At 52.4% G+C, this 26,975-nt stretch overlaps 2 protein-coding genes across 5 annotated transcripts; one reads left to right on the top strand and one right to left on the bottom strand.

The window, feature by feature from the left end:
- The first annotated feature begins 209 nt into the window (after nt 1-209).
- Nucleotides 210-19,389, top strand: ep300b (E1A binding protein p300 b). Of its 4 annotated transcripts, none has more exons than XM_053850761.1 (30): nt 210-1,595; nt 3,197-3,792; nt 4,247-4,426; nt 4,503-4,827; nt 5,026-5,139; nt 5,215-5,463; nt 5,552-5,657; nt 5,727-5,855; nt 5,963-6,080; nt 6,161-6,344; nt 6,420-6,497; nt 6,580-6,656; nt 6,739-6,891; nt 7,472-7,969; nt 8,055-8,300; nt 8,364-8,565; nt 8,637-8,755; nt 10,264-10,503; nt 10,595-10,683; nt 11,507-11,587; nt 12,229-12,285; nt 12,360-12,437; nt 12,615-12,682; nt 13,360-13,510; nt 13,604-13,864; nt 13,929-14,094; nt 14,183-14,350; nt 14,415-14,576; nt 14,654-14,935; nt 15,019-19,389. In XM_053850761.1, exons 1-30 carry the CDS (start codon nt 1,502-1,504, stop codon nt 18,142-18,144), a joined length of 8,397 nt encoding a protein of 2,798 aa, XP_053706736.1. In that variant the 5' UTR covers nt 210-1,501; the 3' UTR covers nt 18,145-19,389. The 4 variants fall into 4 exon arrangements, with proteins under 4 accessions (XP_053706736.1, XP_053706735.1, XP_053706734.1 ...); XM_053850760.1 differs by having other exon boundaries at nt 11,477-11,587; XM_053850759.1 differs by having other exon boundaries at nt 8,637-8,788.
- Nucleotides 19,390-20,905: 1,516 nt separating this feature from the next.
- Nucleotides 20,906-25,809, bottom strand: cbx7a (chromobox homolog 7a). Its single transcript, XM_053850763.1, has 6 exons — nt 25,510-25,809; nt 24,787-24,830; nt 23,960-24,025; nt 23,789-23,855; nt 22,615-22,951; nt 20,906-22,544 (listed from the first exon to the last, which is right to left on the bottom strand). The coding sequence occupies exons 1-6, from the start codon at nt 25,576-25,578 to the stop codon at nt 22,084-22,086; spliced, it is 1,044 nt and encodes a 347-aa protein (XP_053706738.1). The 5' UTR covers nt 25,579-25,809; the 3' UTR covers nt 20,906-22,083.
- Between the last annotated feature and the right edge of the window lie 1,166 nt (nt 25,810-26,975).

Raw genomic sequence — 26,975 nt, 5'->3', positions numbered from 1 at the left:
TTTCCATTTTCTATGAGTTGGTGGGTGTGCGTTGCTAAACTCAAGCGATAACTCTTTCTCTAAGTCGCTGAAGCCGAGTATCGGGCGACAGCTCTGGCCGGAGCAGTTTTCCGGACAGTCACGAACACGTCCGAAGATCGCGGCTCCTCTCCTTCCCTCCTCTCCTCCTCCCCTTCACGCCTAATGTTGCTGTACCTCCAACCCTCCCCCCGTATCAGAGGAGTAGAAACAACAAGCCGCCATTTTGTTTGTGCGGACAGACCGTCAGAAACAGGAGGAGATAAGGGAAGGAGCGACTCCGGCTACCGACTGCAGCCGCTCCGGAACACCGCCGGAGAGCCGCCGCGAGCGTCCAGACCTCGTCCGCGGTGAAAGGGGAGAGGCGGACCACCGCGGTCCGGAATCGAAAGCGCGGAGGGAGAAGCGAGTGGGTGATATCAATGTATGCATGAGAAGGAAATACTCGGAGAAATCCAAGGAAGGCAGGAAGGGGGTGTTTTACGGAGCGGAGAGGCGGAAGAGGGGGATCTTTTTTAAAACGAGGAGGAAAAACCTGCAAAACATGAAACATAATTATGCGTCCGTCGTGGAGGAAGGAAAGAGCCCGCATAGACAATTACATAAATAAATTGCTGCCGGGAAGGAGGGAGCGGTGGAAAGAAAGAGTGGTTTAAAGAGAGCCGACAGGCAGGGGGCATTTCTCCATCACCGAGGATTCGGCTCCTGTCGGACGCCAGATTCAAGCTCAAGTTGGAGCGTTTGGCATCTGCTCATGCTTTGCCAATTTCCTCTCGTGAGATTTGTTCTTCTTCCTGCCGGGGAAATTGTACTTTTATGAAAAGGACCCGAAGCTTCCGCAGAACCAATTCGACCAGTCGACTGGCAATTAGCGCAGTTTAATTGCCTGCAAAGAAATAAAGGTCTGCATCAGTTGCACACGACTCGTGATTTTTTTTTTTTTGTCCTCGCAGGGGTTTCCCTCCCTGCATCCGAACCGTGCGACATGCCGGTCCGGACCCAGTGCCTTGCATGACCCAACACACAAGTGAAATGTTTGCGATACTTTGAGCAGGATTTTTAGCCAGTGTTGCCACTTTTTCAAGCTTTTTTTTTCGGCCAAAGTGGTGTTTTTGGCGGCCGGGATTTGTGCGCCGGCGATGGCGCTCAGCAGCGGCCGGAGCCCGGCGCTCACCTCTTTGGACACGGTCCTGTGTGAGGCTGAAGAGGCTCCATGAGGTTGTCAGAGGGCCGCACGCTTTCCTTTCTGACCGACTCCACCTTCCCACCTCCTGTTCAAATCTGTGAAGAGACGGACTCAGGGGAGGGGGACTGATCTGAGCGGAGAGAGGGCCACTCCGAGAGCCCACCACTTTCCTCCCCTACCGTCCCCCCGAGCGGTGGGGGAACCAGCAGGAGACGCCAGGCGACGGTTCGCCCTCTGTGGATATACTGCATTGGTTCTTTTTTTTTTTTTTTTTTACATTTTTAATTCGTCAAAAATATGGCTGATAATGTCCTGGAGTCTGGCCCGCCGTCAGCCAAGAGGCCCAAGCTGTCGTCCCCGGCATTATCCGTGTCTGCGAGTGATGGAAACGGTGAGTACAAGCTCGATACCTGCTTTGTGTTCAGTACCAGACCGCGGAAATCAACGTTCAATTTAGATGATTTCCGTGGACTCCCGGGAGAAAACAATCGCCGTTCAACTTTTTGTCACTCACTAAAAGCAAAACAGTCCGGAGTTTTCGCTTCCTTCTTTCGCGTGAATAGCCTCACAACACCGAGTGGAGTTGAGCTGGGGTTTGAAAAAGTCGCCAGACTCTCGTGTTTGAGCCGCAAACGAGTTTGGAGCAGGAATGTTTTGAAGCGTTAGCCGCAACATGCTAACTAGCCGCAAACTATTAAGATCCACCTCCAAACAATGGGAGAGTCGAGCTGCCCAGGGCTCCTCCAAACTTGGCCCCAGTCACCAGTCGAACAAAACCCACCGATGATACAGTAGACAAAAACTCCCGAGAGTGTTTATCTGGCGAAGAAGCTCTGTTTGTTTGCGTAAAAGCGCAGTGAGAAAGTAACGGTGACCGATTGAGAAAGCTAACGAGCTAATCGGCATCAGCCGGCTAACGAAGAAAAGAAGAGCTTCGTTGAACTAAAGCCCCGATCTGCCGCCAATCGCCTCCTCTGTTTGTTTATCAACACACAAACTGTCCAGGTCCCATGAAATGTCTTCGAAATCGCCCTCGGTTCGGTCGGTTCTCCCACTTTTCCTGAACTATTCGCTCCCTGCTGGCTATTGTTCCGACTCGCCGTTAAAAGTTGCTCAAAGCCTCAGTTGATGCTCGACACATATTCCGGTGTGGTTTGCTTGCACTGTGTCCATCGTTTTATTAAGTTCATCACCGTCTGGAAATAGACTCATTTCATCTCCTTTGTTCCGAGCTTTTGAGTTTTCCAATTGTTCTCCGGCGATAGCCATTCTCGTCCCCCGTCCATTGTCTGCCTCTGCTCCTTGACAATGAGCTGCTCCTGCCGTTTACTTGTTCAAACTACTAACTTCAAGCCACTTTTCTTCACTAACCCGCGGAATAAATATTGTTAATTTGCTCAAACAATTGGAGACAGCAAAAATATTTTCAAAGTCAATGTCATGGTCAGAGTCTGAAAACTAAGCGAATTTGTCCGTACACATTTCAAACTTCAGGAAAAGCATCAGTTTAACTCGTTGGACATCAATGCTTGGTCAATTTTCATTCGTACAGTATGGTTGTAAACTGACATGTTCCCTTGCAACTTTGTGGCACAAGCGATGCTTAAACATGGCAGATTTCTATCACTCTTTAATGTTAAAAGGTTTCTTGAAAGTTGCTGTTGAGAAGCCGCTGGTGACTTGGTTTGTCTAGGTTTTCTGATGTTGCGCTTGAGTTTAGAAGCTCTGTATCTGTGTTCTGTGATAAGTCTACCTAAACTGCGGAGCTGCAGCTCCCGTGCTAACCCACTCACATCTGACTGTGCCGTGATGCTTCCCACTCTGTGGCTTCACACCTTGGCACCACTTGGTTCACTCTCTCTCCATGTTTGGCATCCGATCAAACCGCCAGTGATGCCCATGAGAGAAGTTGGAGCACCCAGAACCGTCGTGCAGGAGTTGGTGTCAATTCTCCTCTGATCTTTGCTCTGAAAATGTTCCTGTCGTTCTTAGATTTTGGCTCTCTCTTTGACCTGGAACACGACCTTCCCGATGAGCTCATCAGTTCGTCAGACTTGGGACTAACCAATGGGGGGGATGTCGGTCAGCTCCACACCAGTCTTGGGGGGCTTGGCGTTGGTGGAGGCCAGGATGCAGCTGCCAAACATAAACAGTTATCTGAGCTGTTACGCGGTGGCCCACCGTCACAGCAGGGAGGCCCAACATCCAACAGTACTGGACATGGAGGGGGCATGGGCGTGATGGGGGGCCTTGGCATGCCCTCCTCTGGACCCCAAGGCATGACACTGCAGGGCCAGCCGCAGCAGCAACCTGGATTAATGCAGCAGGCCGGGATGGTCGGTGGCGTGGCATCGCTGAATCGGGCGGCTGCGATGATGAATGCACAGAAGGGCAACACTGGACAGCAGCCCGGTCTGATGGGAGCTCCGCTGATGAATGGGTCCCCCAGAATGGGCTACTCTGGCAATCCAGGCCTGGGAAACAACGGGAACCTGCTGGCAGAAACGCTGCAGCAGCAAGGAGGTCAACAAATGGTACCCGGAGGTCAGTCGGGCATCAGACCGCAGCAAGCTGGAGCACTGAACAAGGTAGGGATCTCAGAAATTCAACATTGTATTCATTTTAGAATGAAGTCGTTCAGATTTTAGTTTCAATTCCAGGGCTGGTATCTGTAACTATGGACGAGGTGATTCCAAATTGGTCGGCAAACAAATGAGTTTCTTGCCTCCTTCGCTACATTTTGGTTTATATAGATGTTTCACGCCAAGAGCAAGTATTGATCATGGATTTGTTTTTGAGAGTCTTGTGTTTTGTGTGAGGACCAGTTCATCTATATTTGGAAGAGGCTTGACTTTAGCTTGAGCATGTGAAATCTGAAAACAGGACTGACAAGTCAAAGCAGACAACCAATTCAGTTGTGGAGCAGATTTATGCTGGGAAAGTATGAAAACATCTAGAATTGTTAATGTGTACCCCCAGTATTTTGGGGTGAAAGAAGCCGCAGTCTGGAGTCCTGTCTTACATCCTCTCTGTCTCACTCAGATGAATATGATGGCCAACTCGGGCCCCTATGGTGGTCCGTACAGCCAGAGTGCAGGACAGGGGATGCCGGGAGTCGGGCTGGGCCCTCAGCTCCAGAATAAGGCGGCCCTACCCAACAACATGGCTGCTCAGTTCAACATGGACAAGAAGATGCCACCAGGTCAAGGGATGCCGGGAATGGTAGGACCTGGATCCTCGCTGTCCAGACTGTCGCGCCGCCAACGTGATGAATGAAACGCTGTTTTATATCCTCAAGGCTCCTCAGCAGCAGCAGCAGCAGCAGCAGCAGCAGCCGCCGCCAGGCCTGGGGAGTATCTCACTCGGTGGAGCCGCTGGAGTCGGAGGAGCTCAGGTCGGGCTTGGTGCTGTAGGGGCTGGTCCCGGTGCAGCGCCACCTACAGCGGATCCTGAGAAGAGGAAGTTGATCCAACAACAGCTGGTGCTTCTGCTGCACGCGCACAAGTGCCAAAGGCGGGAGCAGGCCAACGGAGAAGTGCGGCAGTGCAACCTGCCCCACTGTCGCACCATGAAGAATGTGCTCAACCATATGACTCACTGCCAGGCTGGCAAGTCCTGCCAGGGTGAGTCGCACTTTTCATTGTCAGTGAATCACCATCGATCACAAGGTTACAACCACCAGTTGTCCCTTTGATTGTGAGGTGCAGCAGCTTGAGTTGACTTGTAGCTGTAGCTCAGCGTCGCTGGTCCTTGACTTGACAGCGGCTCCCGCAGCCGCTCATACTGAAGCGCCTTTTGACCCTCCATCTTTGTCTGTCCAGTGGCGCACTGTGCCTCCTCACGACAGATCATCTCTCACTGGAAGAACTGCACAAGACACGACTGCCCTGTATGTTTACCGCTCAAAAACGCAGGTGACAAGAGGAACCAGCAATGTGAGTGACTCCGCTCCACCCTTGTGACATTTGCTTTCCCCCGTTCCATTCAAACGTCCTACTGTCTCCCCACAGCCCTGGTCAACAGTGCCGGAGTGGGTCTGGTGAATTCGTTAGGGCCGGGGGTGCCAGGTGGACAGACCAACACCCCCAACCTCACGCCTCCCAGTCAGATCGACCCCAGCTCAATAGAGCGGGCCTACGCTGCCCTGGGCCTCACCTACCAGGGCAGCCAGACCCCTCAGCAGCAGCAGCCGCCGCAGAGCAACATGCCAAGCCAGAGTTTGCAAGGGCAACCTGGGATGAGGGGCATGAATTCCATGGGTGTGTGTCTGCGTCCGGCTCTTCATCCACTGTTGCCTGCAGTGAGAAATGTGACTGTCGGTAACTCTGCGCTTTCACATTCCTGAAGGAGGAAACACGATGGGAGTGAATGGTGGAGTCGGAGTGCAGCCGCCAAACCAGCAGTCCTCCCTTCTGCCAGATGCCATGTTGCACAACAGCATGACTGCACAGAGGTCAGTCTTTTTTATTAGTCATAGCCGTTGACAAAAAAAGTGAGTGACCCGATTTCTTTTTGCCTTCAGTTTAATGAACGATGCCGTGGCAAGCATTGGCTCCATGCCGACTGCAGCGCCTCCTTCTTCTGCAGCTATGAGGAAGTCTTGGCATGAAGACATCACTCAAGACCTCCGCAACCACCTTGTGCACAAGCTGTGAGTCTGTTCCCCGAAACTACCTCCCTGAAGACTAGAAATCACAAATGGGCCGGTCAGGGCTTCCGTGTTTGGTAAAACGACATTGTGTGTTGTTGCTCGAGCAGAGTCCAGGCCATCTTCCCAACGCCTGACCCTGCTGCCCTGAAGGACCGCAGGATGGAAAACCTCGTAGCTTACGCTCGAAAAGTCGAGGGTGACATGTACGAGTCGGCCAACAGTCGGGTAAGAAGCTGCACAGCAACTTTTGAAGAGCCTTTGCACGAGTGACAAAACACATTCCTTTGATTCCCGGATCCATCTAGGCGGAGTACTACCACCTGCTTGCAGAGAAGATCTACAAGATCCAGAAGGAGCTGGAGGAGAAGAGGAGGACGCGACTACAGAAGCAAGGCATGATGCCTGGTCAGCCGGGCCTTGCGCCAGCTGGCCTCCCGCAGGGGCCCCAGAGCCTGGGTCAGCCACCTCTGGCCCCGGGGCAACAGTCCAGTGAGCAGCCGTTTTCAGATGTGCCTCGCCAAACGGTCCGTCTGAGAAGCTCTGACACCGGGCTTTGCTTTTCAGATGGTCCCCTTGCTGATCCGTCCATGGCGCGCCCCACTGGACCCAATCAGATGGTCGCCAGAATGCAGAACCCAACTGGTAGAGAGAAGCATGAGATGTCGATAGAAACCTTTCTCTCTTTATGTTTTGAGACCTAAAACCTTCCTCTCTTCCCGTCCAGGCTTAAACCAGTTTGGGCAGATGGGGATGCAGTCCATGGGCCAAAGGTCGACGCCTCCTTTGCCTCAGATGAACCCGGTGAGAACTGGCGATGACCTAACAGATGCGTAACGTCATGTCTTCACCTCTGATGTCGTTGCTTTGCTCCTTCCATTTCCAGTTGGGCCTGGGAGCTCAGAGGATGGGTCAGCCCAATGCTGCACAGCTACAGAACCAATACCTCTCGTCGGCACAGTTTCCCGGGTCCAGCCCAGGGCGTGGTTCTGGCCCTGTTGGTATGAGCCAGCCTGGATCACAAACTGTGGTGCCACCAGTGAGTGACTTTGATGTTTATCTTGTTGGTCATCTTTGGTGCAAACAGATCTCAGGTGTCTCAGGTGGCCTGAGTCTGATGCACCCCCTGCTGTGCAGCCTCGCACCTCTGGGCCTCAACCCATGTCATGTTACGGAACACAGAATGTTGCACAGCCAAAAGTAAACATGAAAGAGACTTGTCTCGGTTATTTTACTAGGAAACAGCAGAAACAAAAATGTCGGAAATCTGTCATATTTGTGTGGAGTGGCGCTGTACACATAGTTTTTGGCTTCTAGTGCCGAGTCGCCTGAAGCAAGAAGCTCATCCCCCATGGAGAGTTTCCAGAGACAAAGTGCAGGGATCAGGTCCGCGGCCAAAACCCCGCTCGCTTGTGTTCACATCTCGGACTTCAGAGCCGAACGAGCTTCATCTCGAGACAGAGTCTACAGTGTGAAACCGCCCTGAGACATTGGGTGATCCTGACTGGAGACGGCAGTCTGCCGAGCGATCCTCCATGTGTGTGATGTGTGGAGACGTGGACGTAGACTTTATTTTGTAAACGTTTGGCATTAAATCTTTGTCATTATTGTCTCGTCAGCCAAACCAGATGTCAACGCCGCCGTCCATTCCAGCCAGCAGCCCGTCTGCACCATTGGCCTCCTCCTCCGTTCCGGGCTCACTGGGCCCCGGAGGCCCTGCCAACGCCGCTGGCGTCTCCAGTGTCGGACCTCTCCCCACTTTGCCTTCATCTGCCACTGCTAACCAGAGCAACAGCTTCTCTCACTGCCCACCCATGCGGACAAACTCGCCCTCGCCGGCGCGCAGCTTGACCCCGCAGCCCCACCAAACCCCGCCCATGGTGCCTCGCTCTCAGACGCCTCAGCCACAGACGCCCAGTACACCCCAGACGCTTCCTCAACAACAGCAGCCCTCACAGCACCAACAGCCATCGAGTCTGATGGTCAACTCTGAGAAGAGCAGTCAGCTTCCGCAGCAGCCAATGGGCGGCGTGGCTGCCTCAGGCCCCCAACCAGGTCCTGCCTCGTCTGTGCCAAGCCAGAATGCTCACGTGCCACTGCAGCTACCGCAGACTCCTGTGAGTAGTCAATGCTCCAACATATGAGGACACGGAGACGAGACGTGTTCTGCTCCACATGTAACCTCTCATTTTCCCTGCGCAGCTCTCCCCGAAACCTTCTCTGACGGCTGACGGCCAGGTATCTTCTCCTGCCTCTGTCACCACGAGCACCGACCCCACGACCAAGTTTCCATCTGTAGAGGACCCTGTTCCCAGTCAGGAAGACATGAAAACAGAGGTGAAGAAGCAGGAAGATGAGGAGGAGGAGACCCAAACTCAAGAAGAAGGAAAACACATGGGCAAGATGGAGAAGGATCCGCCTGATGTCAAGATGGAGGAAAAACCAGAGGTGAGTGACTCCTGTTCTGTCCTGGTGGGACTTGCTTTTTAAAGTGGAAGCGAATCCTCCCAGATAAAGAAAGAGAAGTCGTGTGAGGACGGGTGTAAAGGCGAGCCCATGGACACGTCGTCATCCACCGAGCCCAAGTCTGCTGTTGCTGCTGGTGAAGAAGAGAAGCCGGAGGTGAAGAAGGAGCCCAAAGAGGAGCAGGAGGGCTCAGGGTCCACGGCCAGCAGCAGCAGCTCCCCAGCTGCGGCCCAGAGCAAGAGAAAAGGTACCTCAGTTCTACACTTGCTCGCTGATGTGGGTCGAAGCCTTTCAAACCAACTCTGGTCCGCTCTGCAGTTTTTAAGCCCGAGGAGCTGCGGCAGGCTCTCATGCCCACGCTGGAGGCTTTGTACCGGCAGGACCCCGAGTCCCTGCCCTTCCGTCAGCCGGTGGACCCCCAGTTACTGGGAATACCCGTACGTATTCGAACTAGTAACAAAACTAACCTGGTAAGGGACTGCACTGGCTGCCATTTTGCTTCAACTCCTCTCCAAACGTAGCTATTTTGATTTTATTTTTTCCCCCATCTTTAATATTTTTTTCACCTTTGCCATAGCCATTTTATTTTGTGTTCGGGGTCTGTCTCATTTTTCTTCCATCTTTCATCATTGCATGCCCAAAGTGATACTGAATTGTCATTTTTAAACAGAAGCAATGACTCTGGCCGCATGTGAGCGAAAACCAATGATCACTGATGAAAAATTACTCGCTCTTCCTGTTGGAGCAAGTTAGTCATGACCGTTATGAAGCAGTCACTGCACAACAAAGTGGAAGACCTGGTGGCTTTTCCTCCTGCTATAAATCCATTCCCCAAAATCTGATTATGACCAGGCAGACACACACAACATGATTGAAGAACAAGGGTCTTTATTTTTTTTTGAGCTTCCTACTATTGTGTCCATGATCCCTTTTCTCATCGTTGGCTCTACTGATGTCATTGGTTTCAAGCTCGTTCATATGTCCATGAGTGTATTACTTTTGTTTACTTCATTTTTATGTTTGACTCACAGAAAAACAAATCATCTCGAATCCTCGTTCATTGTGGCTCACTTGCGTCGCTGCCATCCTGGCTTCCCATTGCTAGCTTTCTAGTTCAGTTCCTCACCAGCAGCAGTGTGTTGGTGTTCAGGTGCACAGCGCGTGGATGTGCGGCTCAACTGCAATAACAACCCCTGATGTACGGGCGCTCTTGCTTGAGTTAATAATGCAGAGGCTCAACAGAGATCTCCCAAACCCTGTTGCCATGGGGACCAAAACTCTGCTCCTGCTGTGTGTAATTCACACTTTTATTTTGGAATCTGCCTCTTGTCGCTCATCTAATCAATGACTAGTTCTGGAAGCCATTTGGCTCCAGATGATGGAAACGTGAGGAGAATCTGCGGCTCCGCTGCCCTGGCTTTGCCTCAGCCTGGCTGGTTTTCATGCCACCACGACCACTCCACGCCGCTGGCACTGCTGATGCCAACCACTGTACTATAGGGAGAATAAAGCTCTGCCGGCTTGTTGCTGTTGCTCTGTTGGCCTTGGTTTTGCACCCTGAACTTAAACCACAAAGGTTTTCATGCACACTGTGTGCCTGAATAATGCTTCTGAATTGGTTGCTGAAAGGATGACAGTGGTCCTTCATCAGAGGAGGAGGCAACAGTCTTGCGGAGCAAAGGACGAGGGGTGCAAAGCAAAGAGTTGGAGGGCGGAAGTTGTCATGTCTCTCTGTTTGCACGCGTACCTCTTCTCTGCAGTGCTCAACAATGTCCTCCCTGCACCCTCTTCTCTCCCTCCTCTGGTCCCTCCTGGATGACTGCAACCCCTCAACCATGATGACGCTCTTCTTCTTTCCCACTCTTCTCTCCTCTGTCGACTTGCTGCTCCACCTCCTTTTGCTTCCATCACCTCTCAACTCCCGACGGCACCGGTGTCCCTTCAGGACTACTTTGACATCGTGAAGAACCCCATGGATCTGTCCACCATCAAGCGCAAGCTGGACACGGGGCAGTACCAGGAGCCCTGGCAGTACGTGGAAGACATCTCGCTCATGTTCAACAACGCCTGGCTGTACAACCGCAAGACGTCCCGGGTCTACAAGTACTGCTCCAAGCTGGCCGAGGTGTTCGAGGCGGAGATCGACCCGGTCATGCAGGGTCTCGGCTACTGCTGTGGGCGGAAGGTGCGCCTCTTTTTCTAAGTGCTGCTGGGTACCCGGCCTGATGAGTCAGCCGACAGAAGTACTGACTAGCATTTCCTCCTCTCTTTTTCAGTATGAATTTTCCCCTCAAACGCTCTGCTGCTATGGGAAACAGCTGTGCACCATCCAACGGGATGCCGCTTACTTCAGCTACCAGAACAGGTAAGGGCCTTCGGGACACTAGTGCGAACCGGTGCCGTGCAGCCAGGAAGTTATCTTTCCTGCACAGTGATTGGTGGACTCACAGTTGAATTTGGCATAAATGGTTCCATGATCACTATTTTTCATTTCCACGACTTGTTGGTTCATAAAGTGGGCGTTGGCCATACTGATGCAGTGGGGTCCCGGCGAGCTGGCGCCCACTCTATGAATGAACTGGAAGGATGATGGGTCTTTGTTGCTTTACCATGTTTTACATCCACCCTGTTGGGAAACTCACATCCTCACCCCTCCACCGCAGCTCCTAGTGGTCTCACATGTTGCTGTAATGTTGTTGTTGTTTACCACTGGACGTCTGATGCTAATCTTTGCTTTGCCTTGGCTCTCTGTCCTCTGTTGGTTGTCTCCATCCTGTCTGTCCCACCATGTGCCCCCCACCCCTCTTCCATTGTCCTTGTCTTACATGTGTTAATTTGTCACACGCTTTTTAAAATATTCATTTTGACTCCCCCCATCTCCCCCCCCTCCCTTCTCCTTCTTCTCTCCCTCCTTTTTAACGCTTGTGATGTCTGCATTGGCCTGCTTTGGTGTGACCAATCATCCGCCCGAAATTTACTCTCAAACTCAAACACCTGCCCACACAAAAATCCTGCATCACGATTGGCTGCTGGCGACGACCTACCTTGCCCTCTGCCTCCTCCTGTGTGTGCGCGCCCCCTGGCCTCTCCTGCCCTGATTGGCGGCTGCTTCTTCGTGCCCTCTCTGTGATTGGCTGTGCTGATGGCGAACGGTGTAGTTCACCAAAATATGGGCTTCTTGCTGACAGGTACCACTTCTGTGAGAAGTGTTTCAACGAAATCCAGGGGGAGACCGTTTCCCTGGGAGACGACCCCTCACAGCCCCAAACGTGAGTAACTTTTGTTGTCGAACTAAATTGTTCATTGTGTTGTGTGTGATTGTCTTTTTTGACTGTGTTCTGGCCTCCATGAATCACTCGAACGACTGTAGTTGGTGTATGTTTTACTCTATAGACTTCTGATCTTTAGCTCATGTCTGCAGCAAGGCAACCAGTAAATTCCTTGATGTTTGTATGATTTCCTTCAGAACTTGGAAGCATTATTGAAAAGTTTAACGACTGAGGCATCCAAAATTTGAGAGAAGATGCTATAACTTTCAAATTGGACTTGAGATGTTCAAACAAGCTCATTGTGGTCCCGGTGTTTGCATGTCCATGGTGTACTGCCTGTACTGGACATGCTAACACAGACACTGGTGAAGTGTGAGATGCTGACTGGCTGGACACAGAGGCTCACGCAGCACTTGACGTGTTGGGCAACTCTGGAGGCTACTGGAGTGACACTAGAGCTGAGCTCCTGCTTTTTCATGGTTCATTTTCTGGGAATCCAGAACTTTTGAGGAGCTTGAAATCCACGCACCAAGATCTTCCTTTTTGTACTCGAGTTTTATAATGGATTTCATTTAAATAGAGACATTACAATTCACATTCTGCTCTGATAATTGATAAGAGTCATGTGGTTTCTGTTTCAGGTCCATCAACAAAGATCAGTTTCAGAGAAAGAAGAACGATACTCTGGACCCTGAGCTGTATGTCCCCTTTGATCTTATTAATTGATGAACCGTTTCCTTTGATGTGTAGTAACTGTACATGTTCCCCTCAGACTGGTGGAATGTAACGACTGCGGTCGTAAAATGCATCAGATCTGCGTCCTGCACAATGAAACCATCTGGCCGTCGGGGTGAGTGTCGTGCCGTTCCTCTCTCAACAAATCCATCGGGGTTTCAGCCCTGACTGTTAAAGGCCTCCATTTGTATGCAGAGCTTGTGTTGGATACATGAAGTGTTTTCTAGTCGCAGGAGAGAGAAAGTCCAGCTTTCTGCCGCCACATGTGACCATGCTTCTTTTGCCCCTGCAGCTTCGTGTGTGACAACTGCCTCAAAGTGGCCAACAAGACCCGGAAGGAGAACAAATATGCTGCCAAACGTGAGTCAACCTTTTCCAACAACTCCTCAGTTGCTCTTCACTGTTGAAGCAACAATGTTCAACTCTGTTGTGAAAGTCTGTTGGCCAAAAGAAGAGATTCACTGTTGTAGCACGGATTGGATCGAAGTTGTGAGCGTGAACTTTTCGACAGACTTGAATTCACGGCCTGTCTAGTCTGTCAATGAGATCTAAGGAACCAGTAACCAGCAGTTGAGCTACTAAATTCAGACGTCAAGAGGATAATGTTTTCTTGTCCTGAATTGGACTGACCGACAGTCTCCTAGAACATTTGCAGACGTTTTGAATTTAAGTTACATAAAATGAGCTTAATTTGAGTGGCGCGATGATCTAAGAGTGTGTGAAAACTTTGCGCTTAAAAATCTGAGTTATTATCAAGTTAAACCGAAAGAGGGCGCCATTGACTTTATTTATTATTTATACAACTTGAGCTACTTGAAATGTAGTGCTCAGTATGTCTTTTGAGGCCGTCACCCACTGTCCAGTAGCGTGATATCGTTTCTAACCATGAGTTGAGCTCTGAAGAGGCCACGTTCCCCCTGAAACTGGACTGTCATACATTTCACTTCAAGCAGTACTAATCCAGAACATTCTTTCTGGATTTTTTTATCCACACTGTTCTGTTTTGATGTGTTTTTGTGTCCATTCATCCTTGGCAGGCCTTCCACAGACCAAGCTGGGGAATTTCTTGGAGACTCGAGTGAACGACTACCTCAAGCGTCAGAACAACCCTGAAGCTGGCGAGGTCACCATCCGCGTGGTGCACGTGTCAGACAAGATGGTGGAGGTGAAGCCGGGCATGAAGTCCAGGTGAACTTTTGTTCCTTTCCGACACGTTTTATCAATCCAAGTGAAGGTCAGATTTGGGGGGATTCAAGATGGATGTCTGGTTTGTGCCTCCAGGTTTGTGGACAGCGGCGAGATGTCTGAGTCGTTCCCGTACCGCATGAAGGCACTGTTTGCCTTTGAAGAAATCGACGGCACAGACGTGTGTTTCTTCGGCATGCACGTCCAGGAGTACGGCTCCGACTGCCCTCCGCCCAATCAGAGGCGGGTTTACATCTCCTACCTGGACAGCGTGCACTTCTTCAAGCCTCGACAGCTCAGGACTGCCGTCTACTACGAGATCCTGCTCGGGTACCTGGAGTATGTGAAGCGACTCGGGTAAGCAGAACTGCAGCGTGAGTCAGCTCAGAGCGCAGCCCTTGACCGAAGAGTCTGTCTGCAGGTACACTGCGGGTCACATCTGGGCCTGCCCACCGAGCGAGGGCGATGATTACATCTTCCATTGTCACCCCGCTGACCAGAAGATCCCCAAGCCCAAGCGACTGCAGGAGTGGTACAAGAAGATGCTGGACAAGGCTGTCTCTGAACGCATCATCCACGACTACAAGGTGAGAACCTGAGTTCACTTATGAAGCTCGTCAAAACCATTGAATGTAAGCTTGAACCTGCTGCGTTGAATCTCCATCTCCATTCTAGGACATCTTCAAACAGGCCACCGAGGACCGCCTGACTAGCGCCAAGGAGCTGCCGTACTTCGAGGGCGACTTCTGGCCCAACGTGCTGGAGGAGAGCATCAAGGAGCTGGAGCAGGAGGAGGAGGAGAGGAAGAGGGAGGAGAACAGCACCTCCAATGAGAGCACAGACGTGAGTCCAAGTTAAACCTCAGAATATTGTTTTCCTGTGATGCTGACTCCACGTCTGCCCGCAGGCTGGGAAGGGAGACAGCAAGAATGCCAAAAAGAAGAACAACAAGAAGACGAGCAAAAACAAAAGCAGCCTCAGTCGAACCAACAAGAAGAAACCAGGGATGCCCAACGTGTCCAACGACCTTTCCCAGAAACTCTACGCCACCATGGAGAAACACAAGGAGGTGCGCTCCCTGAACATCCTGCTTTGGAGTAGTCTTCTCCGACCAGACCTCCACTCACGTCTTCCCTCCCCCCACAGGTCTTCTTCGTCATCCGGCTCATCGCCGGACCTGCCGCCAACTCGCTGCCTCCCATCACCGACCCAGACACGCTCATGGCTTGTGACCTGATGGACGGCCGCGATGCCTTCCTCACCCTGGCCCGGGACAAGCACCTGGAGTTCAGCTCGCTGCGGAGGTCCAAGTGGAGCTCCATGTGCATGCTGGTGGAGCTGCACAACCAGAGCCAAGACCGCTTTGTCTACACCTGCAACGAGTGTAAACACCACGTGGAGACACGCTTCCACTGCACCGTGTGTGAGGTGAGGCTGGCTGCACTCGTCAGGGCTGGACTGCTTCCTCGGTGGCTGTTACTCATGACGTCTCCCTCCATTTCTCCCTGCAGGACTACGACTTGTGCATCACCTGCTACAACACTAAAGGTCACGAGCATAAAATGGACAAGTTGGGACTGGGCCTGGACGACGACAGCAACAACCAGTCGGCCGCTGCCACTCAGCACCCGGGAGACTCACGGCGCCTCAGCATTCAGCGCTGCATCCAGTCGCTGGTGCACGCCTGCCAGTGCCGCAATGCCAACTGCTCACTGCCGTCCTGCCAGAAGATGAAACGGGTCGTCCAGCACACCAAGAGCTGCAAGCGCAAGACCAATGGCGGTTGTCCCATCTGCAAGCAGCTCATCGCTCTGTGCTGCTACCACGCCAAACACTGCCAGGAGAACAAGTGTCCCGTGCCCTTCTGCCTCAACATCAAGCAGAAGCTGCGGCAGCAGCAGCTGCAGCACCGGCTGCAGCAGGCGCAGATGCTGAGGAGGAGGATGGCCAGCATGCAGCGGGTCGGCCAGCCCGCCACAGGAGGAGGCCCCGTGGTCGGCCTTCCATCCCCTGGAAACATCACGGCGCCCAGCACTCCTACGTCCTGCGGAACACAGCCCCCCACCCCCCAGACACCCACGCAGACCATACCGCCGGTGCCGGGTCAGGCACTGACCCCTGGAGCCCAGCAGCAGCTGGCAGGGATGCCACCCCAGGGGGGTCTGCCCCCTCAACATCACCTGCATCACCAGTTCCAACAGATGTCCGGAGGGGGCTCTGCAGGCGTCATGGGCTCCCCGCAACATCAGGCCATGCTCCCTCAAGTCACTCACCAGCCAGGTGGAGCGGGCAACCAGCAGCAGCTCCAGCAACACCCCTCCAACATGCCTCCCTACACCAACAGGCCGCCGGGCTCCTCGCCGCTCCACCAGTCTCCAGGGAAACCAATCCTGGGTTCTGCGACCCCTCCCCAGCAGCCCCCCAGCGGCGGCTCCCTCACTGGAAGTGTGGGTGGCCCCCAGCCTCCAAACCAGCCCGCAGCTCAGCCCCCCTCAGGACCGCCTCCTGCCGCTGTGGAGATCGCCATGAAGATCCAGCAGGTGGCGGACGCTCAGAGGAAGATGGCGCTCCAGAGACAAGCAGCCCAGGTGGGCCTGATGCCTCCTCACCCACACCACCAGCAGGCTCCCAATCAACCCGTGGGCATGGGACCCCCGGGGAATGTGGCCATGGTGGGAGCCCAGGGTGTGTCCCCGCAGACCCAGGCTGCAGTGCAGGCCAGAGGACACATGGATGGGCAACACAACGCTCCCCCCGGGATGATGGTTGCTCCTGGAGGGCCCATGCAGCCACAGCAGCCGCAGCAGGGTAACCTGGCTCCGGGACAGATGGGCCCTCAGTTACAGCTGCAGCACCAGAGGATGGGTGCTCCTCAGCAGCAGCAGCAGTGGGCGGGCCCGCAGAGGCAAGCCATGATGAACCAGATGGGACATCCTGCCATGATGGTGGCTCAGCAGCAGCAGCAAATGCAACAGCAGCAACAACAACAACAACAACAACAGCAGCAGCAACAACAACAACAGCAGCAGCAACAGGCACAGGGTCATACTGCACTGATGAACATGGCGCAACAACAACTCCACCAACAACAACAACAGCAGCAGCAGCCTGGAGGACCTCCCCCCGGAGCAATCTCTGGTGTCGGCGCTGCTGGAAACATCCCTCAAAACGCTCTCCAGGATCTTCTGAGGACTCTTCGCTCGCCAAGTTCACCGCTGCAGCAGCAGCAAGTCCTCAACATCCTGAGGTCCAACCCACAACTCATGGCAGCCTTCATCAAGCAGAGGGCCTCTAAGTACAAGGGAGGACCTGGTGGGGGGCCCGGCGGAGTCCCAGGACCCAACGGAGGTCCGGTCGGAAATGTCATGGCCGGAGCTGGCCAGCAGGTGAACATGAACGCTGCAGCCGTTGGACAGGGCGGGATGCACCTGGCCGGACAGGGCGGCGCCAATGTCAACATGGCCGCCATGGCGCAGCTGCAGCAGCAGCAGCAACAGCAACAGCAGATGCAGCAGCAACAGCAGATGCAGCAGCAACAGCAGATGCAACAGCAGATGCAGCAACAGTTGCAGCAGCAGCAGCAGATGCAGCAACAGCAGTTGCAGCAGCATCAGATGCAGCAGCAGGTGGCAGCACTCCAGCAGCAACAGCAGGGTGGAACCCGAGCGGTTCAGGGCCAGGGGCCCCAGATGGCCAATCTCAACAACCCTCAGTTCCGGCAGATGTTCATGAGGAGACATCTACAGCAACCGCCGCAGCAGCAACAACAACAACAGCAACAAATGGGAGTAAATCATGGGCAGTTCCAGCAACCTCAGCCACCACAGGGGCAGAGCTACACTCCCCAGCCAGGGATGCAGCCACAGTCGGTGGGACAGGGTCCTGGAGGAGGCCCCCCTCTCGGGCCACAGCAACCCACTGGAGCTGCGGCTCAGCAGGTGCAGGGTTACCCCGGGTCGGTGGCTCAGCAGCAGGCTGCAGCGCTGCAGCAGCAGCGGCTGCAGCACCAGCACCATCTCCAGATGCAGCAGCAGCAGGCCATGGCTGGCCTGTCGGGGGGCGACGGTGGACCCGGGGGCTCTGCAGGTCCCCCACCTCAGCCTGGTCAAAGTGGAGCGCCATCCTCCCAGGCCCTCCTGCAGCAGGCCCTGCACCAGAGGCTCCTCCAGCAGCAGCAACAGCAGCAGCATCTGGGTCCCGGAGGTTCCCCGGCCCAACACAACAACCCCATGAGCCCCCAACCGCCCCAGCAAATGGCCCCGTCCCCGCATCTGCAGGGCCAGACGCTGTCCAGCTCCCTGGCTAGCCAGGTGCGCTCGCCGCAGCCCTCGCCCCGACCACAGTCCCAGCCGCCGCGCTCCAGCCCGTCTCCTCGCATGCAGCCCCAGCCGTCGCCACACCACATCTCGCCGCAGTTGCAGACGGGATCCCCACATCCGGGTCACTTGAACCAGCACCACCCAGGTATGGTGGTCCCTCAACCGCAGCAGCAGCAGAACAACTCTCTAGAACAGTTTGGGTCTGACAGTGCCATGCTCTCGCAGCTGAGCGGCATGGCGGGTCTCCACGGGCCGGGGGGTGGCAGTCAGGACCCCCTGAATCAGAACCTCAATCACAACCCTTTAGACATCATGTAGGAGTTCAAGTGTCAATCTGAGCCAGTGGCGCTCAGCACTTCGCACAACCACCCAGGACAGTGTTATTGTTACTTAGCCTTTTCTTTTTATACTATTAACAAATGTTATTTAATTGTTTTCAATAAAGATGCGTTGAACTGAACTTCCTATGGGAGATAACAATAAATCAAACCAGTCGTTAAGTAAATTAGAGTAAATGAATTGTAAGTTATTGCTGTTAATATATTTTTCTTGCCAACGATGGACAAAGTGGGTGGTGCCAAACAGCCCCGCCGCCTCCTCCTCCTTCGTCCCCGGAGGACCAGAAAAGTCCTAGTTTCGGCGGGAAGTCGGGGCTGACATTTGCCTTTTTACATAAATGTTTCTAAGATTTTAAAAGTGGTCACACATTAAAGAAGTGATTAATTCATGCAATTATTTTGTTTACCTTCAGTCCGTTTCTGTCCTCCAGAGTGATGTTATTATAAATGTAAACCCAAACATGATGCATATCTTCCCTTTTTTAATTCAATGTTTGGATTTATTTATTGCTTTTCTGATGGGGGGGGGGGGCGTCTGCTACTATAGAATTCTATTTTTGTTATTGACTCTTTCAGATGCAGATATAGTTTAGGTCTTTAGTCTGGGCCACCTGAGTGGGGCCTATTCAGTGTCAGTGTTTTGCAGTTGTTGAAGTTCTGCTGAGAGCTTGAGATGTTGAAGGGATTGGTGGTGCGTCCCAGCCCAAACCCTCAAGTATCACAAAGGTGTGACGCTGGACGGGACTCTCTTGCTCCTGCAAACGTGCGAGCCTCCTCCCTGGAATGTTTGTGCACTCCTTCCTGTAGAGACACTGGGCGCGGAGCATGGGAGGCTTGGGGAGGGGCCCTGCATACCTGTGTGCCTGAAACCTTTACGTGGGCTGGGATGTGAATGCGCGCGGCCTCAGGCTCCTTCATAGTATTTTGTTTTTCCGAGGTTCTCCGGTCGTGAGGAATCAGGAGGTCGATCCAAATGAACTGTGTTGCACAGAAATGAGGAGAAAGGAGCTTCTTTCTGCCTCGCCCCCTTTGCTGCTTCCCTATGGACTTTATCTCCCCCTTCGTATTCCTCCTGGGGAGACGGTCTCCCTTCCCCAAAGTTCACCCTCTCTATCTTTCTGCTATAAACTTTGGGAGTTTAATTTAATATTTTTTACTGTACAAAGCGAACACAAACTGTGGACTTAAATACTGTTTTTTATAATAAAAGTGAAAATGTCTAATAGTGACGTGTCTTCCTTGTTAATCTTTTCACAAGTTATTCATGTTTTTGTTCTGTGTGTGGTGACGACATCATTCAGTCAGATGAATATGCAGTATTCCATTGGCGTTACAGGCTTCCTCAATGAACTCTAGAGGTCACTGTTGCCCCGACAGACGTACCTTGCGATGTTCTGGCAATGATGGCGAAAACTACGTTTTGAAATCCGAAGAAATTACATCCGATGCCTAGAAAAAATAACATGCAAAAGTTACAATGAGAGTATTAAAATAATTCTGTACAGGAAATGTACTAAATGTGTTGCTGCCTTATGTAATTAAAAACGGGATTAAAGAGGGGCAATAACGTCCGGTACGTTGCCCTCTACCACCCTCTAGTTGTAACTGGACAACTGCATCGCGTTAAAAAGTTAGCTAAATCCACAGCCTTCGTGGAATTGTTTTCCCCGAAAGTCGACAACAAACAAGTGAGTTGAACTATTCCACGACTTCTGTCAGTCTCGCCTTCTGCTTCCTTGTTTTTGATTGAAATGTGATGTGTTGCTGTTGTCAAAGAGATAAAACACCAGAGACGTTTGTCCATTCATTTTAAACGAATTGACTTATCTAATATAATCACTGTTTGGTTTGTGTTTTGCTTCGATAAATGACGTGGAAGACGAATCAGTTCTGGTTGTTGACGTCGCCATCTTGAACCGCCATGTTTCCTGAGAAGGCCTTTGAGTTTCAATACCAAAAAAGTTTCTCATACATACGGGAATTCAGTTGTGTGTATTGAAGGTGTTGGAAGTTGTTGTTTTCACCGTCTTCTGTCGGTTGTTTGTCAGGCAGAGCGTCAGGACTGGTGTCCTTGTTTTATCAGCTCGACAGCTCTTCTTGGTGACACCAATATGACAGATGTTCCGTTTTAAACAGGGAGTTTTCATTCACCACCTCGGCCTACTGTTAAAAATCTAGTCCGAGCTTATGAAAGCAGTGAGGACCGGTCGTGGTTGCTGGTGTGAGCATCGTCCTGAGCAGGTTCGGAGTTGAGTTTCCATGGTTCAGACTGCAGCGGACTGGTGAACAGTGTTGGTTTTCAAACGAGGCCCAGCAGCTCTGGAGCTGTTCTGATGAGCAACTGCGCCCTCTGTGCACTCGCCTCTCTCATGTGTCTTCAGTGAGATGTGCTCAGCTACAGACATGCTTCACATCTCATCTTCTGATCTCTCCCTTGGATCCGGGCCGCTTCTTTTCAAGGCAGGATCCTGGCTGACCATAGCAGAAGTATCTTTCTGACCCTGAGCTGAGACCCGCCCCTCTGGGTCACCAAGCCTGTTCTCCTGTGTGAGCATCTACAGAGCTCAGATCCGTCAGATGAACATGCTTGCACTGGAGGCTCGCTGTTGTTAGTCAGCAATTCCTGACTGAGGCAGCCAATCACAACATCGGAGGCGTGGTCAGGGGAGAGAGCCCAGATGGCTCCTGCCACTCTGGCTCCACAGCAAAGTGTCAAGCGGGAGAAAGACAACATCTCAAACCAAACAGCCGCAGACAAGTCCATTACTTTATATTTATTGAAAATCCTGCCAAAATAAAAAGTCATTATCCAAAGAGAAGACTTGATGGACAATCTATAGTCAAAGAACGACACGGAAGTGACATAAGTTAGTTTAGCTTATACAAGTGACATGCAATAAATAATAACAATCCGAGCTCACTACTGTCAGACTTCACTGCACGTCACCTGACACAGCTCATCGCGGCAGCACTGATGAGGAACGGCGATGAAAGAGTGGCCCGTCAGTCGTAGGTACAAAAATAGACCCATGTTGATACCTGACGAGTAAAAAAGGACAGAAACAGGTTTGGAGCGTCCATTCTTTTTTTCCGCTGCATTTTGGGGACTGAAATAAACCTGATGAGAGAAGCACGTGGAGGCGCGAGCGGCACGAGACTGACAGGGCATGCGGCCTAGAAAACAGCGCTACAAAATCTCCTGTTAGACAAGAAGGGGGACGTGGGTGTTGCCGAGGCCAGATGTATGGAGCGGACAGGTCCGAAGGCGACGTGCTCGTGACATCACTGTTCAGAATGGAGGGAAGGCACATTCAGCAGCTCGGTCAGCGCTCGACTGGAGGGGCCCGTGAGAGGGCCCGTAAGTCTTCCTTTGCCACTCAGTGTGTGTGTGTGTGACTGTAGGATGTGTGAGGGGTTGTCAGTCTGTTCATGCCCTATGATGGCCCGGCGATCTGTCCAGGGTGTCCCCCGTCTCGACCCTATATAGCAGATATCGCCCCCTTAAAGGGAACAGGGCCTCACTTTTGGCACCCTTGTCTCAGGAGAATGGATCTGTTTGGGCGAGTAGACAAAATCTGATCTGGACCAAGAGTGGTAGAGGAGAGGAGAGAAGATTCCAGTTCACAAAACATGAGGAAAGTAAGACTATCTATCAACTGTGGCCCATGCTGCCAATGCCAGGAGGACCTGTTGAGAGCGAGCCAGTTTGATGATGTTTCAGTCGTGTGTTCAGACGAGCGTTTCCTTTTGAAATGAAAGTTGACTTTGGCAGAGATGCGACGTCCACGTCTAGCAAAAGATCAGAAATCACCACTGAAAGTGAGAGCCAGCGCCGTCTGGGTGGGATCAGTAGCCGGAGATGAGCGCAGCCTCGTACACGTGGAGGTATTTTACACTGTACACACAGGTCCTTCTTCACTCAGTAGCTCTTGAAGAAGCCGGCTGCCACCGCCGCCTCTTGGAACGTCACCGTCAGAGAGTTGATCGTCACTTTTGTCACGGTGATCTTCCCGGGGGCGGTGGAGGGGGGCGGCAGTGTGGCGTGCGTTGTCATGGCGATGCTGTGATTGTCTGCCGTCATCCGCTCGCAGACGACCTGTGAGGTGGAGTTGCTATCCTCACAGACCACCACCTCCGACTCCTCCTCTTTGTTTCTGGCCGACGCGCTGCCGGCGGTAAGCGCGGCCTGAGATTGGCCGTCGGGCCTGGAGACCGTGTCCTTGGATTGGTCGCGCACCAGTGTAGGAGTGTGCTGGGTTTCTGACAGTCCTCCATCTGTCCACGCCTCGGACTCCGTCGCTGTCAGGGCTTCTTCAACCTTCTCCTCCATCTCTGAGTCTCGAGGCTCCAGCAGTGGAGGGGAGCTGCACTCTGACCGACCTTTGACCCAAAACACACACCAACGTTAGACTTGAACTGGAGGTGCCTCTGCAACAGGAAGCAGACCAACCATATAAACTGTCTTCTGGCCTCTCCTCACTGGTGCTCTCGGACTCCTGCTTCTCCTCCTCACTCGTAGTGTCCCAGACCTCTTCCTCCGCTTCATCCTCCTCCTCCTCTTCCTCCTGCTTCTTCCTGGACAGGTGGAGGTGTTTGCGTGAGGGTCCGAAGGGTCCCCCTTTAGCTGCCCGTTGTTTGCTCCTCCTCCTCGCCTGGCGACAGAACACGCTTCTCTGCTCGTCTTGGTCCACGTCTGTGCTCATGGAGCGGGTCACCGAGAGCCGGATCCGTGGGGGAGGCTTCTCCTGGATCTTGTGGGCGCTCCGGAGATCCATGGCAAAGAGGTTCTAGTGGGAGATAAGTAGAGTAGAGGGAAATGGGTTTGTGGACTCCTACTGTGACCCTGAGGGCCTGACTTCTGAACCTTTTCCACCCAAGTCATCCTGGAGTGACAGTGAGGGGAGTGCTGATAATGCCAGTCACACTTCTCTCCATATTGACAAAAACAGCTAAAATGACTGAGGGAGACCAGCGGGCTGACAGACTAGTTCCAGAGTTTCCTGTCCTGGCCCAGCAGATGTGTCGAACGCAGACTCACAAGCCACTGCCACTACAGGAGCCACAGCTGAAGCCAGCAGTAAAATAGGCCAAAAACAAGCGCCCTTCTCCTCCTGGGTTTGTTTACGCCGACTGGAAGCCACAATTACACCCAGAGGTTGCAGTCGACGACCTGATTAAATGAACTCCAGGAAGAGGAACGGGACGTTCTCCAGCTCCGAGATCGTTCCTCTCATCGTTTAGTTGTTCGGTGCACAAAGACCTCGCGATGCAGCGCAGTCGTAAGATCTAATATTAACTCCGCAGATGTGTTTCAAAATAGTCTGCTACAAATGTTGTGATGTTCCACTGAAGTGTCAGAGCTAACGAGACTCAATCCGTCCGGAGAGGCCTGTTCCTCGTCACGCTGATGGACGGGAGCTCGGACACTGACCCACATCTGACGGCGTGAAGATACAGACTCACGGTCGCCAGAGAAGTAAGCAGCACTGATAGTCTGAGACACGTCTTCTATGTCGTGGGAACCCTTGTGATCGGGATCAGGGTTTGGAGCTGAGAAAGTTTCCACTGATATGACCAGACCTTCTCTAAAGAGACCGTAAAGCAGGAAAGACAAGAGCTGTTACCCTCAAAACCAGTCTCCTCGGTCGGAGTCCTTTCTTCCGGTAGGCCAGAGCTCTGATCTTCTCCTGACTGTGGAGGTGAAAACACGGACAAAGAGAAGAAGGAAACACAGAGATTTGAAAACAAGCAGATTTGTTTTTTAAAAAAATGTGCTTTACAAGCTGATTACACACTTCTGTTCATAGGCCAGAACCAGGCGAGGGTCCAGGATGTTGTCCTCCGGCTCCCAAGTGCTGTATCTGCCAGCAAACACAAGAAACGTGATGGAGACTGCAGTCACAGCCTGAAGAATGCAACGACAACCTCGGAGTCTCTGAACATCAAGGCAGTGACCTCTCCTGGGCTGTGAGGCTCGGGCGTCATGGCCGTCTCCACCCTGCCTGCACTCTCTTCACCTCTGTCTGTGGCTCACTTCCTCTCCTCATCATCGTCACTCTTCCTTCTGCCTCCACTGACCTTCATTCCTCCTCTCTCCAGCTCATACCTTCTCGTTACTCACACTACAAATCACTATCTCATCAGCAAACATCACGGTCCTCAGAGACTCCCCCCTAACCTCAGCATAGCTAACAGCTAATCCCTGATGTAATCCGACTCTCAAATAATCTCAGGCTACTAGACAAAAGCGACACTGTGTTTTGTGTCTCTGAATGAAAGACCTGTGTCTGTAGTTTCAAGTGAAACAAAACAGAGTAAATGTGCTGTAGTTTTTAACAGACTATTGTGTTGTTGCCCAACACACTGATAGTACACACATACTACATGAATGAGTGTGAAGAATAAACTGGTAACTCATTTATAACCACTGGAAACTGTCTCCAGTGGTCTGAAGGAGAGAAAGTGAAGCATATAGACACATGCAAAGTCAATAGAGACGATCTGACATGACCGTACAGCAGTGAGGTCTGAGTCTCCTGCTCTAATACTGAGAAGTTCTTGGAGCAGTTTAGTGAACCCTGCAGTGATGATCTCACATCTGCATGACTCAAACATTACTCACTTCTGGGGCCATCCTTGCCATTTCAGCAGGTACTCCACGTTACCCTAAGGAGACAGGAGGAGGATGGAAGTTAGAGAGAGTGTGTGTGTGTGTCCGGAGGAAAACAAGGCCTGTCACTTTAAAGCGTGCAGCAGAGCGCGGGGGGGCTGGGGTCATGGATAGTCTTCTGTTTTACAGTCGGTGTTTATCTCGAGGTGACGTCACTGACAGCGGGAGCATCTTGTTCCCTCTCTCTCTCTCTCGATGACGTGACCGCACATGGTCGCACGAGCCGGTTTGGACCGCGCACGAGCTCGTTCTAGAACATTTCGCTCGCAGAGGTGGAGCAAGCCGAACATGTAAACAACGATGCGACGTTGCGCAACACGCGACTCGCAACTGCCGCGACGTCATCACAACTTGTCACTAAAACGGTTCCGAGGCTCCGCTGTGTCTAAGTGCGCGTGTGAATGTCACCTGCGCCCCGCGCTCATGACGCGAGACCATTACGCAGCGATTTACCCAGATACACAACTGCGCGCTCGCTCTCCGGATACACACCCCCTTCCTTCCCTCACGCCACTACAACTGCGTAGGCTCTTTCCAAACACGCTGCTGCAGCCAACTTTGGCGCAGACCATCGAGTCGGAGCGGGAACCCAGCGCGTTCAGACGCGCGGGGGGCACGCAAAACAAGTTATGTAAGTTTGAGAAGTGGAGAATGCGCGTCCGGGGAGTCGCTCACCTTCCTGACCCGCTTCTTGGTGATGGACTCCACTGCGAACACTTGGTCGCCGATCGATGACAGCTCCATCCCAAACTGCCGCGTTACTGAGCTCCAAGTGCCGAAAACAGTTGGCCAAGAGTCGCCGCCGCCGCTCGCTCCCGCGGTCAGATGTTGTTCTCAGCTTCCTCCTTCCTCCTGCAAACTCCCGCTGCCACACTCGCTCACTTTTTTCAAAGCTGCGACACATCAACATCGGACGGCGCGCAGCTTTAAGTCAGGCGCGCCACCATTTCCATTGCGTAGGGCCGAGCCCCCAAAGCGCGCCGTCACCGCGGGCACGCGCACGTCATCTAGAGCAGAGTGCAGAGAAAACAAGAGGGAGGAGGTTTCAAGTGTTTATTTCATGTTGGTGAACTCTCCGACCAATAATGTCAGGCTGTAGAATATTCAGGAGGAGAGAGAAGCAGCGTTTGCTTCTCTCTTCCCTGGCTGATGGTTTCCTGCGCAGGAATGTGTCACACACACAGACGCAGATACCAGTCTTGTTTCTGGGCAACTACACACGCACTTGTTTACAAAAAGTGCAAGGGCTTTACGGTGAATCCAAGAAGTTCTGACTGAAATCACGCTGGTGTTTTGCTATTATTTCATCCTCTTTTTGCTGATATGAAGTTGTGATACTCCCATATTGTGACGAAGAAGATGACGATGAAGGACTGGTCTTTCTGCTCTAGCCGGACCTGCTTTATGAGTCAACAAGTTCACATCAATATAATTTCAAAACTAGCCTCCTGCAGCAGCTTTCATCATCCAAACCTTGTCCTTCTTCCCTCTGAAGTTAACCATCGCCTCACTTTGCTCGGTCAGAGATGTGAGCAAATCTTCTCTCCGTTCTGCCTCAGCCGTGAGACACACTTGGAAGTCTCAGACTTGTGTGAGATTTTACCAGGAGTGGATGTGAGTGTCTGATGCTCTGACAGATGGAGGTAGTTGGGCGTGACGGTGCAAATGTGCAGAGGATTTCACCAGTCCAGCTCAAACTCCAGCCTCAGTTTAGGGTTCTGTTTTACCTTCACACCGCGGCACTAGGCAGCCAAATCTTTCAGTCTCTCCTGCTCTTGTAGTACTCCAGATTGGTCTTGTACTCGGGTCGAGTCCAACAGTTGGTGAAAGACAGTTTCTGGCTCTTTGTTCGGTTTTGTAGTGTTTTTCACATATTTCAGGGGTCTTGAAGTGATCCACCCGAGGGCCACAGTGGGGCCAGGTTTTTGTTCCTCACCCAGTGTGTTGAGTCCATGACCTTCTCAGGCACGGCCAGAATCTGATCCAAGTCAGGAGCCGAACATTGAAATTCCTAATCATGAATTCAAAGCTTCCGAGTGGCCAGTTGAGTGTGTGGAGGTGGAACTTTACATATGAAGACGTGGCTTGGCTGAGTTCAGCTCCGGTGTCTTCCTCAGAACTTTGGAAGTCAGCAGTGCGGC

Source organism: Synchiropus splendidus, chromosome 19 (genome assembly GCF_027744825.2).
Source record: "Synchiropus splendidus isolate RoL2022-P1 chromosome 19, RoL_Sspl_1.0, whole genome shotgun sequence".
Classification (NCBI taxonomy): Eukaryota; Metazoa; Chordata; class Actinopteri; order Syngnathiformes; family Callionymidae; genus Synchiropus; species Synchiropus splendidus.
Note: the sequence above shows the minus strand (reverse complement) of the source record. Positions and strands in the feature narration are given on the sequence as shown.

Excerpts from the sequence above, each read along its gene's own strand:
- ep300b (XM_053850758.1), top strand. The coding sequence starts at position 1,502 with ATGGCTGATAATGTCCTGGAGTCTGGCCCGCCGTCAGCCAAGAGGCCC. Across the intron at positions 4,427-4,502 it reads GTCAAGGGATGCCGGGAATG|GCTCCTCAGCAGCAGCAGCA; the intron begins GTAGGACCTGGA and ends TATATCCTCAAG. Across the intron at positions 8,566-8,636 it reads GGCCCAGAGCAAGAGAAAAG|TTTTTAAGCCCGAGGAGCTG; the intron begins GTACCTCAGTTC and ends TCCGCTCTGCAG.
- cbx7a (XM_053850763.1), bottom strand. The coding sequence starts at position 25,578 with ATGGAGCTGTCATCGATCGGCGACCAAGTGTTCGCAGTGGAGTCCATC. Across the intron at positions 22,952-23,788 it reads CGAGGAGACTGGTTTTGAGG|AACCTCTTTGCCATGGATCT; the intron begins GTAACAGCTCTT and ends ATCTCCCACTAG. Across the intron at positions 22,545-22,614 it reads GCCAGAAGACAGTTTATATG|GTCGGTCAGAGTGCAGCTCC; the intron begins GTTGGTCTGCTT and ends TTTGGGTCAAAG.